The following is a 20,237-nucleotide window of genomic DNA, read 5'->3' as shown; positions in this document are numbered from 1 at the left end:
CTGCGCAATGGTGACTTTGCCTCCGCAGCTGTTTAACTTCTTAGCCTTGGAAGATGCTCCCTGCTTGTCTTGGGCGATCCCTCTCTGGTAGCCGCGTGCTGACCAAGAAAAGTGAGCCTTTGGGGAGGGGCCTCGTCACTGTGTTGTGTTTTGCACCTAACGTGCTCCTGTTCCTTAGCGCCAGATGAAGGAGCATATGCGGCTTTTGTTTTCTACTGGCGACACAAAACCAAGGAGAATTGCTAGCATCACAGAGGATGTTTAAAATGTAGTGACGCCTTCAGACTGCCGGTATTTGTGGGAGGGATCCCAGCACGTATACCGGAAGTTTAGGTTTGTGCATTTAAAATGAAATTAAGCAGTCTTCTGCCCTAGTGCAACAAATCCACCTAAAAGAAATCACAGACTTTGGTTGTTTGGAAAGTGAATGGGAAGTGCATTGAAAAGTGTGAAGTGAACAAATGATTGATGGGAAGACATCCCATGTGCAAAGTGGGACAAATGCCCAATAAACAGGTTCCCTGGAGATGCCCAAACTCCCTACTGTTAAGTTAACCTTACTGAAAAATTGAAATTATTTCCCCTTTAAACAAAAAGCTCAAACCATAGACTTGTGCAAGAGACATTTAGTGTGGTTAATTTTGATTGGCGTCATTTTACAGAGTGAGGTGACGGGGAAAGGATAAGCAGCAGGTTCTGATTGTGGGGAAAGGACCTCTTTGGGAACAGAAAGAAGAACCCGTGAGACAGACTTTCCAGAAGACGGGGCAGAACTCTTGTTCATGAGCAGGGTTCGCAAACAGGGGTGCCTGGACCACTGGTGATCTACAATCACTGTGTCCCCGTTAAATATTCACATTGATTTCTTAATGTATTTGTATTGCTTCATTTATTTCTTAGATTTTAGGATGGGAGAATACAATTTAAATTCTGTAGAATGTGAATTGTATTTTGCCAATCCAGTGGTACCTTGGGTTACATACGCTTCAGGTTACATACGCTTTAGGTTACAGACTCTGCTAACCCAGAAATAGTACCTCAAGTTAAGAACTTTGCTTCAGGATGAGAACAGAAATCATGCTCCAGCGACAAGGCAGCAGCAGGAGGCCCTATTAGCTAAAGTGGTGCTTCAGGTTAAGAACAGTTTCAGGTTAAGAACGGACCTCCAGAACGAAATAAGTACTTAACTCGAGGTACCACTGTAATAATAATAATAATAATAATGAATTTATACACTGCCCTTCAACTGAAGATCACAAATGAAACAAAATACACGAAAGAAAAGGAGCAATAATTTGAAAAAGAAATAAAGAAATCGTGCAGCATCTAGCACCAGCAAGTACGGCAGAAATTGTAGTAAGTCATTAAGTGGTCTTTGGATTTTCAAGTTGTCCATGGGGGGGGGGGAGAGAAGATTGGGAACCACTGGTCTTGAGGTTGGTTTGGATCCTGTGGGAGCCTTTTTCTGACATACTCCAGGGTGCTGAGCAAGGTGACCCTTGAGTTTCTGCCCATCTTCAAAATTCTAGGCTGTGCTTTCTACATTAAGCTGTGAGATATGATGCTAGTCATGAACAGGAAAAACCTGACTCCAACCCACCAAGAGCAGGGATACTTTATTCATTTTACTTTGAGCACAGGATTTGGTACAGGGGTGTAAATTTTTCAAACTACATAGAACCTTTGTTTGCATTCAGACCCAGTTCCCAGCCTTTGTTATTTTGGCAACAGCATTTCAAAGATCTTAGAGGAGTGTTTACTTGAAATCTCAGGAGCTGAGGGAAAGGGGCCGGGCGTGTGTGTGTGTGGATCTCAGAGGTTTCCCCTCTTCTCTTTTAACAAGCAAAAGAAATGGTTCCAAATTAGCAAATGTGCTAGATATTACAGATTCTCCCATTTCTGAATGACTCCTTTTTCTCAGTGCGGATTTGACCCGACCCTGCTCCTGAGATGGAGTGCTGCAAGCCTGCCCTCAGAACAATGAGGACTAGAATGCTTGTTTGCTTAAGCCTTGACACTTTGCACTGTGTTTCCAAAAAGTACTGGTCCAGATTGCATAGCTGGCAGACACAACTGCAAGGCATTCTACTGAATCACTAAAATAAGGTAATTTTAAAAAACAACTGTAGGAGGCTTAGTGTGACTCAGGGAGAGAATGTATAGTTGCTGTTATTACCAGTGTTAAGTGTTCATTAGGAATAAAGTTAAGACAAGACTATTTCGTAAAACAAACATACCAAAATGATTTTTTTTCCTGTGCCTTGGGAGGTGTCACAAATCCATGTGGTCTAGACCCATAGGTGATCAGGGGGTGCATGTATTAACAAGTGGATCTTTGTATTTGGCTCCCCTGCATGCTCTTATTAGATTCCGTAAGTCTTTCAGCCAGCTCTATGTCCCAGAGCTCTGTGGGAGATTTGCTGGCTTTATGAAGCACTGCCTAATCTATAGATCTCAGCAGAGCTTTCCTGCTGACAAATGGACAATAATTTCTCACTTAGAGGCTGGTGATGCTGAAATTGTGAGAGGTGTGTGTGTGTGAAGCTTTTGGGCTGCTGGAATAGCTCAATTGGTAGAACACGAGACTCTTAATCTCAGGGTTATGGGTTTACTAAAGACTCTGTTTCACGTTGATGTCAAATAAGCCCCACCAACTCAGTGGACAACAGCAGTCCTTCAGCAACTGAGCTGAGACATAAGGGTTTGGGTGGTCCCTGGGATTCAGGGCATTGTAAATTAACAGAAGGCCCTTGAACCTGGCTCAGGAGTCGATGGGCAGCCAGTGCAGCTGTTTTCATGATGGTGTCCCATGTTCTCAGCTAGATGCCCCCTCCAGCAGTCTGACTGCCACCTTCTGCATCAGCTGGACCTTCCAAACCAGGCCCAAGGGCAGCTCCACATAGAGCCCCTTGCAGTAATCCAGCATCAAGGTTACCAACTCATGGACTGCAATGGTCAGGTTACCCTTGTCCAGGAATGGCCACAGCTTCACTTCTCCACCATTTCCTCAGCAGTTTGCAATTAAACACACACACACACACACACACACACACACACACACACACATTGCAGTTGATTTCTCCTGATAGACCTGTTTGTGCCCCATTTTGCCTTATCCACATTTTTGCAAAGCAATTTCTTCTAATATAATGTAGTACTGTACATGTTATTTTCACTATTTTTTGCGTGCATATTATGCTGGCATCTGTGTTTTTGTACACATGACTTGGCCAGAGAATTGCATTGCAAAATTCGGATAAGGGGTGAATTCTGAAGGGTGGCGTCTGTTTCAGTTTGCAAGCTGTTTCAGAAAGTGTTAATTAGGTAGGTTTGTCTTTGAATGCAAACTGAATCAAATCTTTCTTATCTGATATACAGGGTTCTGGACCAGATGGGCTCTTCTGAGGCTCTTATTAATATCTCCCCCACCCCTACCAGAGATAAATACATCTCTGTAGGCTGCTGGTATCTGAGATGCTCAAAACCACAGCTCAAAGTCTCTGGGTTTCTTCCGAGAAGCTCTTAATTTCAGTCCCAGAGCACCTGACCCAGCTCTTCCCAAGATGGTTAATTAAGCTCTCTGCAACTTTCATTCTTGGCCTGGATCCTTGTAAACAACTGCAACACCCGTTTCAACAGGGGATGTCTCTGAACGCCATCCGTTAGTATAGCTTTTCTGCTGTTCTGTTCTGTTCTGGCTGGAACGGTTTAACATTCGCAACTGTTCTATCTGTCTTTAGAACTGTGATATACCGGTAACTGTGTGACCTGTCCTGGAACCTTAATGGGTGAAGGATGGTGGGAGGAAATCTTACAAATACAACAAATGAAATAAATATCCCGTTGGTACACTGTGCTGTACTGAACATAGTTGTGCTGGAGATACTTCTCCGATTTATTTCCTGCAGACCTAAAATGAGGAGAGGCCAATGGGACAAGGTCATAGTTCATTGGTAGAGCACCTGCTTTGCATGCAGAAGGTCCCAGGTTCAATCCCTAGCATCTTCAGGTAGGGCTGGAAAAAATGCACCCTGAATGAAAGAAACCCTGGAGCTGCCAGTCAGTGTAGACAATACAGGGCTGGATGGACCAAGGGTCTGACTCAGCATGAGGCAGCTTCCGATGTCTTTCTCTTCCTAGATTTACAAACTGCATATCTGAAGCATGTCAATAGATGTAAGTAAACCTTGGCTCTGATTTAAATGGATCAAATCAGGGAGGGGGGAAAGCATTTGGATCATTTTCAGACATGTCTCCTGCCCCTCATTGAAGGAATAGGTATGTAAGGTGGCAGAGAGCAGAGGGTGGGAATATTTGGAGTTACTGCTTTGGTCAGCTTTTCAAAGTTCTCAGATTTTTATTGAAAATTGATGTTTTGCAGCTTTCTGCCCCAAGACAGATTTATCTCTTCTCTCCCCAGCTCCCACTCGAATCTGGAGCTACTGGAATGTAGAAAGTGTCTTCTAAAAAGTTCAATTTCCTTTCTATGAACCACCAAAAACTGTGAAAACTAGTTAAGTGTTTGTGGTGATTGGTGTAAGTGCATGAGTTGTGACCGACTCTGGGGTTGTGGTGCTCATCTCACTTTACTGGCCATGGGAGCCGGCGTACAGCTTCCGGGCCATGTGACCAGCATGACTAAACCGCTTCTGGTGAAACCAGAGCAGCGCACGGAAACGCCGTTTACCTTCCCGCCGGAGCGGTACCTATTTATCTACTTGCACTTTGACGTGCTTTCGAACTGCCAGGTTGGCAGGAGCTGGGACCGAGCAACGGGAGCTCACCCTGTCACGGGGATTCGAATCGCCGACCTTCTGATCAGCAAGCCCAAGAGGCTCAGTGGTTTAACCCATAGCACCACCCGCGTCCCCATGTATGTAGTATGTATGTATATATAAAAAAAAATATTATATGAACCAGTTGACAGTGGAGCAGACTTTGAAGGCAATGAACTCTACTTTATTTGTGGGGGTTGAACTAGATGACTTAGGGTTTCCTTCCGAGTCTCTCTTTCTAAACGTGCATACACAGAAGTGATGTCATCAGTGTGGCATGGGAAAAAAGAGTGCTAAGGCTGCATAGATACTATACACCTAAAGCACACCAGTTCCCCCAAAGAATCCTGGGAGCTGGGATGGTAGGGGTAAACAGCTGTTCCTAGGATCCTATTTCCAGCGGGGCTTATGAATCATCATCAGTCTTCCTTGAGAACCAGGGTCCCTCTGGAGGTATTTGTTGGCTCTCTTCCAAAGACGGTGTGGGTGGAATCTTGGTCATCCTTATATTAAGTGCAGTGCATATTTCATTCCATATTAATTAACATAGTAATTTGATTTCACCCGATTTGGGGGATGGGTGAGAAGAGATGGTCCAAAGCTCTGATACATTCTGGCTTTGTTGAATAGGATTTCGTGTGTGTATGTCCACAGATACCTTTGGGGTTTCAAATTGCTCCTGCATAGGTTTGGGTGACTTCCACGTCAAAAGCATAGAAAAAGAATGTATAAGATGCTGTAATTGGGCAGAGTACTGATTTTAATGTCAAAATGCAGTACTTGCCAACCTGACACCCTCCTGATGCTTTGGGCTACGATTCCCATCAGCCCCAGCCTGCACACCTGGCACTCTTCAGATGTTATGAACTACAGTTCCCAGGCTGGAGATTGATGGGGCAGAGGTTGACAAAGTCTGTTCTAATATTACTGCTGCTGCTTAATTATTTTTATTATTTTAAATTGTGATAGTTTGTATTTAGTTTTTAACTCTGGTATTTGTATGTTGTTACAAATGTGTTTAATTTATAATTGTTGCAACATTGCAAGAAAGTATTTCCCTTCCCTGAAATGTGTTTAAACAAATGGTAAATACGCCCACAAAAATAACTTGCCTGCAATGTATTTATTTACCACTTGCCTGCTGTGAGCTGGAGCAGGAACGGATGGAGAGATACATTTGAATATTGGGTACCAAGGAAGGGGTGATGTGACTCATCCTTCCTCTGCCGGTGTCTTCACTCACTTGCATGTACGTTTCTGGCAGCGGATGGCTACCAGGCCAGTGCTTAAATGCAAGGCTGCTGTTATAGAAAAATAGGCTCCTATGTTCTTGGCATTCAGGGTGCAGCAGGAGAAAGGACAGATGTGTTTAAGCAGGAGAAGAGATGGAGGATAAGGCTGTTCCACCTTCACTGTCAGAGGCAGTATGCTGCTGACTGCCAGTTGCTGGGAATTATGTTTGGGGAGAGTTGCAGTTGTTCTCAGGTGTTGCTTGTGGACTTCCCTTTGAGGCATCAGGTTGGTCATTGTAAGAACAGGATGCAAGGCTAGGTGAGCCTCTTGCCTGATCCAGCAGGCCCTTCTTATATTCTTTTTCTTATATTCTGATTCCTCTGTCCTTCATCTATCCATTCAGATGCAGGGATGAGCACTAACTTTAAAAGGGGATTTGATAAATTCATGAAGAGTAAGGCTATCAGTTGTTAGCAACCCTGATGGCCGTTCTCTCCCTTGGAGGCAGTAACGCTTCTGAATACCAACTGCTGGGAACTGCAGGAGGGGAAAGGGCTCTTGCATTCATCACCTGCTCGAGAACTTTCTGGAGAAACCCAGTTGGCCAGAGTGAGAGCAGGCTGCTGGGTGATGCTGGGCCTTTGGCCTGATTCAACAGGGCTCTTCCTATATTCCCAGGAGAGCTTTGAGGGTGGCAGAGTTGGAGGAGTAAAGGTCACCAGCCAAGGTGTTGGAACAGATCATGGTGGAGAATTCTCCCCTCCCTCCAGTTAGGTTGAATTGGCTAGTAACCCACTCCCCGCAATGCCCACCCTGTGCATTTGCTTCCCTTGCTCTTCTAGCATGCGGCATGGCTCACTTGCTTGAGCCATTGAGAAGGATTTCCTCTCCATGAACTTGCTTCTGAGATGAGCCTGTGGTGTGTTTTATATCCCATCTTGCTTTCAAATTGCTTGTGGTGCTTCTAGAGTGGCTTCTGTGGCCCTCCCTCTCCTTCTCCCATCCCCACAACAAAACTGTGAAGTAGCTTAGGGTCTGGGATGTGGGTTAAACCACTAAGCCTAGGACTTGCAGATCAGAAGGTTGGCAGTTCGAATCCCTGCTCCCGTTGCTCGGTCCCTGCTCCTGCCAACCTAGCAGTTCAAAAGCATGTCAAAGTGCAAGTAGATAAATAGGTACCGCTCTGGCGGGAAGGTAAACGGTGTTTCCGTGCGCTGCTCTGGTTCGGCAGAAGCGGCTTAGTCATGCTGGCCACATGATCCGGAAGCTGTACGCCGGCTCCCTCGACCAGTAAAGCAAGAGGAGCGCCGCAACCCCAGAGTCAGCCACGACTGGACCTAATGGTCAGGGGTCCCTTTACCTTTACCTAGCTTAGGGTCAGATAGACCACAACTGGCCCAAAGGTCCTCTTTCATGACCAAGTGGGGATTTGAATCCTGGTCCTCCAAGTCCTACCCCAACAACTCCACTCTGATTCTCTCCTTGGGCAGTGAGTTCCTTGTGTGAGGATTTCTCAGATGCAGAAGCTTACGTTTTCCTATTTGTTTGCCGCGGTAGTAGCAAACAATTCCTTCTCATGGCTTATTCGCTGGTCTACGGGCAGCATCGGACTCTCACACCCATTTTTTGGCTCCTATATGTTTGGGGTTTTTACTTGCTTGTAACAGGGAATGCCACATGCAGGCAAACTCTGGATTGCAGAAGGTTAACCGCATGTCTGAAATCCACCCCACCCGCGTCATTACATGCCCTCTGTGGCTTCTGGTCTTTGCTTTGAGCTGCTGTGCTTTCAGGCGTGCAGAGCCAGCACTCAGTAACGAACCTGCCTCCCGCTTGCTGCGTTATAACTGCATTGGTTGCATCGGAATCTCGGCTCTTTGGGTGCCTCTTTAGTCGCCTTTTGCACACCTGCTCCATCCAAATTGTTCTTTCCTTAACTTCACTGCCTTAGCCGCTTCCTTAAAGTGCGGCAGTGAGGAATCTCGGAGCTGAAGGGCGGGCGTCGCTTGAGTGTCCCCCCCTCTGCTGCAGAGACGGGGCTGCTGTGTAGTCTTTCTGGAAGTCTGAATAGAGAGATGCTCCGCAAAGCAGAAGCCACTTTTGCCCAAGTCACGGCTCTGGCGTAATCAAGAGCTGGGAAAGAAGCGCTGTCTTCTGCATGATTTCCACCCACATTGCTTTAGAGACGCAACCGCGGTCGGTACTGACACCACCAGCAGCCCCGGAGGTCAATGGGACAAATTGCAAAGGGCGAATAAAGGACACAGAGGTCGAACGGGTGTCAAAAAGGGCTGGGGGCGGGAGAAAAGTGCACAAAATTTAATCAGGCTAATTAATTTAATCGAATTAGCCACATTTGTCACTATTGTTAATTTCTGTGAACAGAAGTTGGATTACCACTCTTGCATCATTGCCTTACTTGCCTGCATTGGAGATGAGTGGCTTACCTGTACACAGCATATGGGAAATAAATAAAAAAGCTGAAAGGAAGCTAAGTGTATGAGCATGTACAGAGTGCACATCCCTTGTCCAATACAGCAGTGTTCTCATATCCTGATGCTTTCTTGCTTTTAAAAAAGTGTGTAGCTGCAGAGCTGTTTTGCTTCCTTGTTTTTTAAAAAAATAATTTAATGCATCCTAGTAATGTGGTTGACAATTAATAAATGCATTTATTTATGTATTGATATATCTGGACTTTATTTCATTTGCATTCCTAAGAATTTCTGGGTTTGGGGTTGATACACAATTTTATAAGCTCTTTAAGAGATCAATTAAAATCAGATGTCATCAAAGTCCTGCTTTAGAATACTTCAATCTATCTACCAAGCTCTGATAGGTTTCTGACTATTCTTAATGTTTCTGGCTGTTTAATTATTTATTATTTTTATTGCATTTACATCCCACCTTTTCCTCCAAGATGTTCAAGGTGGTGTACATGATTTCCCCTACCGAATTCCTACAACAACCCTGTGAGGTAGGTTAGGAAATTCCCAGCCTCCCTGCCATATGACCTTCAGCTTATTCATGTTTTTATTTGATTTATCTTGCTCTCGGAATGGGTTCCAGCACTGGATTTGTGTGTTCTTGTGTTAAAATGTCATACGGGCAACAGCCACTCTCTACACATCCTAGAAACTTTGATGACATATCAAAAATGATCTGGATGGCACTTTTAATTTTTTTATCTGTTTTTTTTAAAAATTGCATTTATATTACACTTTCCCCCCAAGGGAAGGCAGTGCATGTGATTCTCCCCATCCTTTTTAACTTCATAATAATACTGTTAGGCTGAGAGAGACAGTAACAGTCCCAAGTTCATCCATTGATTTGAAACCCTGGGCTGGGTCTAGACACATCATAGAAGCGTTTCAGTTACGCATTGTAAATTTAAACAGGGAAAAACGAGACTCCGCAGCGCCACCTGGTGGCACAGTGTTATATTGCAAATACTGTACAACACATATAAATTGCTTTTTCTTTGCCAATTTAGCCGAGTCCCTGGTTTCCTGGGTTCTAGTCCCTGTGTGCTATCACTGTATAAAAAGGTTTTGTGCAGAGAGCATGTGCCAGTACTTCCAGGTAGAAGTTGAGTGAATCACTGCTGGCTACGTCACAAGTTTTCGTTTTTGTTTTGCAACATGTACGTGATGTTGCCATCCCGCACTTCTAAAAATGTTTTCATCCAGATTTCTCCTTGCTGCAGAAAATCCAATATGCAAAAATAACCAATTATCATGACACAGCTGCTGCGGGTGTGGAAGCACGTTAGTGCATTTTTGCAAGCTGGAAGGGAGTGTTGTCACATGCGTGGTGACATTTCAGTGGTGGTCACGATTGCTTTCATGGTTGCCAGAGAATTCCAACAAAAACAGAAAAGGAAGTGGGAATCACTACAGGTCTACTTGTTCATCTATGGTTAGGAACAGAAGTCAGTTAAACAAATGCAATCAGTAGACACAGATCTCACTATCCGAACACAATTCATGATCAGAAAAATGTTTGTTAGGGGAGCATTCACATAGCAAGTTGAGAATTCTCATTGATTCCTATGGCAAAACTTCTAATGTGTTTCGGGCCATGTTAGCTTGTAACTAACAATTTCTTTATTTCTACTTTGTTTTGCCAATCAGGGCAGTCAGCATTGGTCTAGATGGGCTCTAGTGAACTGAGTCTGCATAAGCAGCTTCACACATTTAAGTCTGGGACTTGCCGATCAGAAGGTCAGTGGTTCGAATCCCCACGATGGGGTGAACTCCCATTGCTTGGTCCCTGCTCCTGCCAACCTAGCAGTTTGAAAGCACCTCAAAGTGCAAGTAGATAAATAGGTACTGCTCTGACGGGAAGGTAAACAGCATTTCAGTGTGCTGCTCTGGTTCGCTCCCTCGGCCAATAAAGCGAGATGAGCACCACAACCCCAGAGTCGGTCATGACTGGACCTAATGGTCAGGGGTCCCTTTACCTAATGCTCTTCTCAGTGCAGTCTGCCAGGGGTCTTCCCTGACATCTTTTCAGCACCACTTGACCTCCCCACCCCTGGCTTTCAATTAGACTGAAATGATTTTGTCATTAGTGTGCTGCCAAAGGTTTCCATGGCTGTTATAGGGGGTTGCTTTGGTTTGTGTGTGGCTGTACAAGCACACATTGACCGTACATTTACCCCCCCCCCCAAAAAAAAGAATACCGGGAACTGTTTTCTACAGTTACAGGGCTACAATTCCCAGAGCCCATAAACTACAGTTCCCAAGATTCTTCTTTTGAGTAAGGGATAATATGCTTTAAACGTGATTTAAATGTACACAGCCTTGGTTTTCAGTTGTGTTGTCAGTCACATGTAGACCTTCGGGGAGCTCACCACTAACAAGTCTAATAAGTAAGAAGAAGGACATAAGAAGACCCTGCAGGATCAGGCCAGTGCCCCATTTAGTCCAGCATCCTATTCTCACTTGCAGTATGTGTGTTCATGTGTGCTAGGTTCCATCCCTTAGCCCTGGCTGAGCCAGTTGTTGTTTAATGTTGCTAGAGAGGGGCATTATCGCTTATGCAAGAAAGATCAGGATGCAACCCTGTGACATGGACAAAGGAGAACCATTTGCATTTTTTATTTTTATTTCTGCAAAGCTCTGGGTTTGCAAAATGCCAGTTAATGTTTTGAAATCACTGTATCTCCAAAGAACGTCACCCAGACAAAAGCCTCTTCTCTGAGCACAGCCTGGTTGGTGATGGTGAAGGACTTTGTTGGGCTGGACGCCAAGTTCTCAGGCTGTCTCTGTTTTTCTCCCTCTCTTGCTTTACTTTGTCTGTTAATGGAGCTGCTGGCCAGTGTGCCTACCTGCAGGGACCAAGCACGTTTAGCAAGGGAGTCAAAACAAATCTGAGCGAGAGCTCGAGAGGACAGGCATATGACTAGAAAGCCGTCTCATCAGTTAGGGTGGACGAACCATCAATTTCACTTTCCGCTTCTCACTTTCCTAATTGTTAGCATCACATTTCAGTATCAACTAGCAATTAATTTTTGTTTTTAATTCTCATGGGACTCTTTCTCTCCCCAGCAACATTATTTGGAGCAAAATTCTAACACAGTGGTACCTTGGTTTTAGAACAGCTTAGTTTATGAACAACTTGGAGTAAGAATGCTGCAAACCCGGAAGTAGGTGTTCTGGTTTGTGAATTTGCCTTGGAATAAGAACATGTTCCACTTCCTGTTGAGTGTGTTCCATTTGTAAATTGAGTCCCCCACTGTTCCCTGTTGAGTCTGCCGGCTGCTGAGTCCCGAGCATCCACACAACACAGAGGTGATATTTGGAGCTTTAGTTTTTGCTATCTTTTTGCATTTTTGTTTGTGTGGCTTTTTCGGTTTTTGACTGTGACTTATTCTTCGTTTTGTGGGACTGATTGTGACTTTGTTATTGTGACTGTGTGGAACCCAGTTCAGCTACTGATTGATTGATTGTGTGACTGCAGAAATGGAGCCCAGCTCTGAAAAACAAACAACAACTATCATCAGTGCACATAAGAAAAATAATAATTTTAATTTTTATCATCTACAATACTGTCTTATTTATTTTATAGTACACTTCACTGATTATTGCTTTCATTTTATGGATCAGTGGTCTCATTAAATAGTAATATTCAAGTTAAATTGATGCTTTAGGGTTTTTTAAAGTCTGGACTGGATTAATCCATTTTGCATTACTTTCTATGGGAAAGCATGCCTTGCTTTTGGAACGATTTGGTTTTGGAATAGACTTCCGGAACAGATTATGTTTGGGAACCAAGGTACCACTGGAGATCTGTACAAAACTAGACCAACAAATGCAAAACTCTTACTATCAAATATGCAATGGTCATTGATGTCCTTAATGATGCTGTCCCCATAGTTTACAAAACAATGTACTAAGAATATGGAGTCAAAATTCTCACTATTTTATTATTCTGTGATATCTGATTATGGCCTTCCAGGTTATTATTTTTAATTTATCAGTTGATAAGTTGTGGAAGGCATATACCCATTTCTATATGCAGTTTTGCCTAATATACCCATTTTTGCACGCATGTCACTAATACAATGCATTTTGGGGTATATTATTTTTGCATACAGAATCCATTTTTATCCATATTCTCACCTAATGTGCCTTTTTGGCTGGAGAACAGTATTCCTAAATTCAGAGAAGTGTTGGTTTGCATATTGTTTTGAGCAGTACAGTATTAGAACAGTTTGCAAATGCAAACCAATTTTCTTTCACCATCCTTGCCTTCTGGTTACCTTAGGGAGAAACCCATTTTGCTGCAACATTATGGAGGAAGTCCATACTTTCGTTGCAAAGCTCCTCAAACCTTCTTGGTTTAAGAAAAACAACAACTGAGGAGCCCAGTTCTGAAAAACAAGGATAGCAGAACTGGGTGTTCTCACACTATTTGCAAAAAAACACAACCTGCCAGGAAAACCACACTCCAGAAAGCTAAATAGAGCCACCAAGCAAATAGGAAGTAGGAGTTAAGTGACCAAGTGAGCCTTCCTTTCATCTCCATAGCAGTTGAAACTGACCATTATCTAGTTCATGTCAACTCCTTAACCGCTTGGCTGCAAAATGTCCCAGGTTCAGTTCCTGGAATCTCCAGATATGGCTGAGGACATGGGTGTAGCCAGGATTTTTGTTAAGGGGGGTAGGCCTTTTGTTTACAGGGACAGAACCTCAGTTTGCTATGTATTTTTATGTATTTTATGATTTTAATCATTGATTTTTAAAATATTGATTTATTCAAATCATCAATTTCAAAAACCATCATTCAAATCCTCGATTTCAAAAAATCATAATCAAAACCATCAATTTCAAAATACAGTGGTACCTCGGGTTACAGACACTTCAGGTGACAGACGCTTCAGGTTACAGACTCCACTAACCCAGAAATAGTACATCAGGTTAAGAACTTTGCTTCAGGGTAAGAACAGAAATTGGGCGGCGGCGGCGGCACAGCAGCAGCGGGAGGCCCCATTATCTAAAATGGTACCTCAGGTTAAGAACAGTTTCAGGTTAAGAACGGACCTCCAGAACGAATTAAGTTCTTAACCCAAGGTACCTCTGTAATCATGTTGGAAACCACTGATTTCAAAACAATCATGATTCAAAAACACTGATTCTAGAATCAGCATGATTTCACTGATTTCAAAATAAGTGATTTAAATAATTGATTTCAAAATAACGATGATTTAAAATGATTGATTTCTTTTTAAAAAAAATTATTAAAAAACCCCTTTGGCTATGCTCACGACTAGGAGAGATTCCCTCACTGAAACCCTAGGGAGCTGCTATCAAGGCATATGGGTCAGTTGTCTTACACAGTAAAAGGCATCCACCTAGGGGCCCTTGAGCCTTCGGCAAACTGCTGTATTGCCATCCTCCCCACCTCACCCCACCCCAAAAATCTGACACAGTTGAGATTGCTTGTACAGGAAGATGCCTCCTCATGGCTGGCCGGGATGCCTGCACTGGTCTCTGCCTGGAAGCTGCTCCAAGGACCACTTTGTTCCCACTCTTGCAGCAGATCTCAGCAGAGTCCTTCCAGGTGTTGTGGGAGGGTGCCAATGCCTGATAGGTGAATTTTGCATGCCTGGTGAACCCCTAGGTACACCTATGCAGCCACCTGTGTTCATGAAAAGCATCTGTAGCTCAGTGGTTAGAACATCTGCCTCACATGTGGAAGGCCCAGGTGCATTGGACGAGTGGTCTGACTCTGTACAGGGAAGCTTCCTGTTGTCCTATCTAATCCATCCCATTATTCAGAACATTGAGGACTAGAATCTTTCTTTGTTTCATAGCTTCCTGGTAGAGCACATGCTTTACAAACAAAAAGTCCTCAGCGTGACTGGGAAAGACGCCTGGGGAGCTGCTGCCAGCCAGTGTAGGCAGTATTGAGCTGGGTGGGCGAATTGTCTGTATGCTGCTTCCTAATGCAACTGCGGAAGGTCCCAGATAAAAATGCGTCACTAGTTTAAAATGTTGTGGGTGAGAGGTAGTGTGAAAAAGCAGCAGCTAGTCAGAGGAGAGACTACAGGGCTACCTGGATGAACGGCCTGACCTGATACAAGGCAGGTTTCTTATTCTTTATCACCAGTTCGGAGCACTAAGTACACAGTCTCTCAGTGGACCAGTCCATCTGATTCATCTACATGTTGTCTGTAGAGACTGTGGAAGCATTTTGAAATCCTAAGTGCTGACATTCACATTGTTTTGTGCACATTACTTGCCTGGAGACCTGCATTGCAAAATGAAGAGAAGGACAAAATTCCGAAGGATGGTTTTGCTTCAGTATGCTTATGGTTTTGGAAAGTGTACTTTAAGTAGGTTCTCCTTCAAATGCAAACTGAATCAGATTTCTCCTTTAAATCTTAGTTCAGCAAGAGCCCTAAATCCGCTTTATTTGCAGCACTTGGGTTTTCCAGTATGTGATTGAATCCCACCTGCAAAATAGTGACACCCTGGATGTGCCCTCCAACTGCCTCAGCTGGATTTCCATCTCTGTCACCGTCCTTTGGGTTATGACTGGAAAAGGTGCAAGCTTTTAGCTGGTGGAATTTTCCAGTGGGAAACGACTCTCTTTTTCTTCCCCTGGGCTGTGAAAGAGCCTCTACATAGTCCTTCGAGAGATGGCGCAGCACACTCCTGCAGTCAAGCATGCTTGAAAAGGACAGAACAAAAGGTGCCCTTGAGCATAGATGGTTCAGCGCAGTGCTGTGGCAAAGAGGCAGCATCTTCTCCTTGATGCGTTCAGTGATGGTGGCAGGGAAGGATCAAGTTGGTTCCCTGGATTGCCCTTACCAAATCTATCTGTTTTGGTTTGAAGCCTGGAAGTGACATCCCTCTGATCCACATCCACACCCTGCACCTAACCTGCCTCACAGGGTTGTTGTGAGGATAAAATCAGGAGGAGGAGAACTATGTAGCCAACTTCAGCTCCTTGAGGTGGGATGTAAATATAATGAATAGCATTTTTGTACCACGCTAAGAGTCATGGAGAATCCTGAAAACTGTACTGGTGACCTCTACAGTTGCAAGCCCAACTTAACAAACCACAGTTCCCAGGACTCTCTGTATGTTAAAGTGATATAAGAATGCTTGACCTCTCTATATCACCAGACTACAACTTGCATCATCCCTGACCATGGACCATTCTGGCTGGGGCCGATAGTATTCATAGCCCAGCAATTTCCAGAGGGCACTCTGTTGGCGTCCCCTGCTTTATATTTTCTCGGTACAGGTTTTGGGGCACTGTCCTGGATGACACAATTGTGATTGTGTGGCAGAGTGGATGACTCATTTTTCTAAGAGGCTGCAGTTTTGGAATAGCTAGGGACTAATCTCTCTCTCAATTTCTCTGTCATTTCCCACTCCCTCTCTCTCACACTTTGGGTGATCTGCAGCTAATTGACAGAGGTGCTTTGCCCATCACATCAACGAACCTCATCTTGCACTTACACCCCCGCCCATTAATGCAGAATGCAAGAATTAAGTCCCCTGATGTTGGACTACAACTCCCACAACCAGGGATGATGGGATGTTGTAGTCCAACAACATCTAGAGACCCAAGGTTGAGAAAGGCTTATTTGAATCCAAATGAAAGCAGGAGAGTCTGATTTCCTGACATTGCTGCTTGTTCATTTTTATCTAAAAGCAGCTGTGGGTTGTGACAGAGAGAGCAGTCTCTAACTGGAACAGAGGTACTGGGAGGAGAATAAATTAACCTTTCTGCCTGTGTGGTTTCCACAGTCCGCCTATCCCCCACCTCTAAGTTGCTTTTTTGCCACCCTCTCACCTCCAGCAGAAAACATACAGGTATATTCCTCCATTGTTAGAATAATGACAGCTTTGAGGTGTGTGAGTCAAAGAGTGAGTGGTTTCTCTTTGTGGGTTGTGGGTGGGGATTTCCCTCATTTTAGTTTGCTTTGCTAACACACTCTCTCTCTCTCTCTCTCTCTCTCTCTCTCTCTCTCTCTCTCTCTCTCTCTCTCTCTCTCATTTTCCCTCTTTCTCTCCACCATTTTGTGCTTCTGCACACCTGACAATTTGAAGAGCGGCGAGGGCTTTTGGAGATTATCTCTCTCAGAACCATCCGGAAGGCCAGAATGGTTCAGGTAGGAGGATGTGTTGATTTTTATGTTATACTCATGTTTAAAATTATTTATAGGTTACTTGAGGCAGATTACGTGGCATAAAAACACATTTTCCAAAAGAGCCCTGTTGAGGTTGTTTGTGTGGGTGTGGTATTGTTCAAAATATTTAATTTAATTTATTTATTTCAATCAATTTATAAGCTGCTTGATTGTAAACAAAAACAAAACCTCAAAGCAATTTACAAAAAGGATAAAACAATAAAATGATCAGTAAATAAATAGTGGTTTTTGTTTTTTGCATGACTTGCTGCGAAACTTTGTGGTGTCTGGTTATGGAAGGATATGCAAAAAGAAACCTGCATTTTTAAAATTTATGCAATGTGATATACAAGGCTGGTGTGTGTGTGTGTGCTGCCATTATGCAGGAGTGCAGAAAAGGTTGGTGTGGTGTTGGATTAAGAATTCAGCTGCCTGAGAATCTTGGCTTTAATTTCATTTATTAAAGGTTTTAGTCCTCGTGAGTTTCTGCACTGCATTCATGAAAAGGAAAATTCCCAAACTAGAAGGAAAATTTCCAAACTAGATTACTAGTGGTGATAATGATCATATGTTTGAAAGTGGGCAGGTAATATGTTCTGAAATTTCAGAAGGAAGATTCAGAAGATGTTTCCATTGTCAGGACATGGGGCTTTACTATCTTATGAACATCAGAAATGCCCTGCTGGAAATGTCTGAACTCAAAGTCAGAACAGCTGTCCATCTTCAGATCCTGGACTCCAAATTTCTTTTCACACTGGAGAAGAAGAAAGCTGGCATCTTTAACTCAGGTTCTCATATGCTCCTTTCCTTCCAGATCACCTGCTTGCTGAATCCTATGTTGGGCAGGAGGACTCCCCAGATATGCACCAGGGAGCCCAGAACAAGCGCCGCCTTTCTCTCATTTCTGACGGCAAATTCGAACGCAGTTTCTCAGAGGAGCGTGGCGAGAAGCTGGCTGGCGAGGGGCCCAAACCACGGGTCTACACTATCTCCGGGGAGAGGCCTATGCTCTCCCAGCACCAGAGTGAGAGCATGGAGCTGGTGGTCATCAAAGGGGCTGAGGCTGAGGAGGAAGAGGAGGAAGACTGCTCCCAGGGCCAGCCTCTCCAGAATGCGGTCAGCTCCCACAACATTGGGAGGCACTGCAAAGGGAGCTGGGCAAGCAGCCGCCAGGTCTCCAAGGAGTGCCCCGGCTGCACCCACCTGGCTGCTCCTTCCCAGCACGCTTTCGACATAGAGCATCCTCACCCCCACCCCCACCACCCCCATCACCACCACCACCACCACCAGGCCGGCGAGACTGGCTGGCGCCGGAAAAAGCTGGAGAGAATGTATAGCATTGACCGTGTGTCAGGTTAGTAACGGAATAAAAGAAACCATTATAGCTCGAATGAAAGGCCTGTGCTCTTGTCTCCAGCAGTGGGTAGCCTGATTTCCCTGGAAAAAATTGTGGGTGGGGTGACACCCAGCTCCTGTAGCCAGTGTGGTGTAGTGGTTAAGAGCAGTGGACTCGTAATCTGGTGAACCGGGTTCGCTTCCCCACTCCTCCACATGCAGCTGCTGGGTGACCTTGGGCCAGTCACACTTCTCTGACGTCTCTCAATCTCACTCACCTCACAGGGTGTTTGTTGTGGGGGAGGAAGGGAAAGGAGAATGTTAGCCGCTTTGAGACTCCTTCGGGTAGTGATAAAGCAGGATATCAAATCCAAACTCTTCTTATTCCTTGCAGCTAGCAATTGGAGGGTGAGGCAGTTTCTGCAAGTGGAGGTTCCACTTATCATTTACACTGCTGCTCCACTTACTTTTGGCTCTTGCTCCACCCACCACAGGCATGTGGCCCCCAGAAGGTTTGCTAGGAAAGGAAATGTGGCCCTCGGTCTGAAAAAGGTTCCCCGGCCCTGCCATCTAGGATTTAGCTCCATGCCCAGTTAGATGTTGTGATCTGCATTATGGTTGGATGGCAGACAACTCTCTGGTTTTGTTTATTAAATGATAAAGTAATGTACAATTCATGAAACTTCTGTGGCGGGTAACTTAGTAAAGGAAGGGTACTGGTGGAACAAATAGCATGTTTGCCCCCTTTCCCCAGGGGTCATTTGAGGTCAAAGTGCCTGTTACAGAGTTTTAATTAATTTTGGATTCTGAAGCTCTGTAGTCAAAGGATAAGAACATAAGGAAAGACTGGCTGCTAGAATAGGTTAGTGGGGCATCTATCATCTTGTTCTCCCAGTATCCAGATGCACATTATGGAAAGCCCCAAACAGGAGCTGAGTCCAATAGCACTCTCCCACTTGTGAACCCAAGGAACTGGTATTCAGAGACATACTGACTCCTTTAGTGGAAGGAGAACATAGTCATTGTGGCTAGTATCAGGTTCATATGGGGAGATCTTTCAGGTATCCTGGGCTCAAGCTATAGAGCCAGCATTGCTGATAACCATTGATAGATCTGTCTTTCTCCATGGAGCTGTCTAATCTGCTTTGAAAGCTTAATGAGGCTGGAGTCCATCACCATCTTTCCGTTTCCCTGCTGTCTGAAGTGTTTTCTTTCGTCTGTCTTACTTAATTTCATCAGATGATCTGCTCTTCCTTTCATCCCATGATAACTCTGGTGAGGGAAAAACATATCTCTTTATGCTTTGTCCACACCATACGTAGCGAACTTCAATCATGTTCCCTCTCTTCCCAGGACTGAATGCTCATTGCTGTGACTGTTTACCTCTCTTGCAGATGATGTCCCCATCAGAACTTGGTTTCCCAAAGAGAACCTCTTCACTTTTCAAACAGCTACAACAACTATGCAAGCGTAAGTTAGAAAACTGGTTGGCTGGGCATGGAGGAGAGCATGTGAAATGTCTGCATGCTCATTCACTTAATCAGCCATTCTTCTGGGTTCACATAGCATTGTTATAACAGAGACATCAAGCTGCCTTATCTGAGCCAAGCCACTGATCCATCACATTCAGTATTGTCTACAATAACCCACAGCGGCTCCCTAGGCTTTCGGAAGCGGAGCCTCTCTCCTAGCCTTACCACGGGATTGAACCTGGGAATCTTCTGCATGCAAAGTATATGCTCTGCTGCTGCAATTCATTTAAGAGAGAGAGCAAGGTTCTAGTCCTCATGTTTCTGAATGCAGGGCTGAATTAAACAGGAACACTGGAAGCCTTCCCTTCATGCTTGCTCAACACAGCTTCTTTTGCATGAAATATATTGCCCTTCTTTCTCTCAGTGGCTTCATCTCCACATACATGTTTATATGTGCACATTTTTGCCCTCTTTGGAAATGGCCACAGCTACAGCTTTAGTAGAGTCCCATGAGCATGACTTTATGCTAAATTCACACATTTAAACTGCCTCATCTTATTAAGTTACGGAGGCAGAGTAGGGACGTGAGCCTTTGCCTCAGTGATGGTGGAGCCACAGTTTTGGAAGGTCACACATCGAAAATGTTTTGGTTTTTTTATTTATAATCATTTGGTGTCAGGTTAAAAACACACGCACACACATGGAGCTGCCGTCTATCTGCAGAGCATGACAATACATTACATTTTTATGTATATAGGAATATATGTATACACC

The 20,237-nt window shown here is 44.3% G+C and overlaps 1 protein-coding gene across 3 annotated transcripts in view; it reads left to right on the top strand.

Moving 5' to 3' along the window:
* NSMF (NMDA receptor synaptonuclear signaling and neuronal migration factor) overlaps positions 1-20,237 on the top strand; it is a 47,776-nt gene that overhangs the window by 1,551 nt on the left and 25,988 nt on the right. For all 3 annotated transcript variants that reach the window (XM_081896501.1, XM_081896500.1, XM_081896499.1), the window contains exons 2-4: positions 16,577-16,638; positions 17,471-18,010; positions 19,386-19,461. In XM_081896501.1, coding sequence (XP_081752627.1) covers positions 16,577-16,638; positions 17,471-18,010; positions 19,386-19,461 — 678 coding nt within the window. The remainder of the gene's footprint in view (positions 1-16,576; positions 16,639-17,470; positions 18,011-19,385; positions 19,462-20,237) is intronic.

Source organism: Podarcis melisellensis (assembly GCF_964234715.1).
Source record: "Podarcis melisellensis genome assembly, chromosome: Z".
Lineage (NCBI taxonomy): Eukaryota > Metazoa > Chordata > Lepidosauria > Squamata > Lacertidae > Podarcis > Podarcis melisellensis.
The sequence above is the reverse complement of the archived record's forward strand: the minus strand, read 5'-3'. Positions and strand labels throughout refer to the sequence as shown.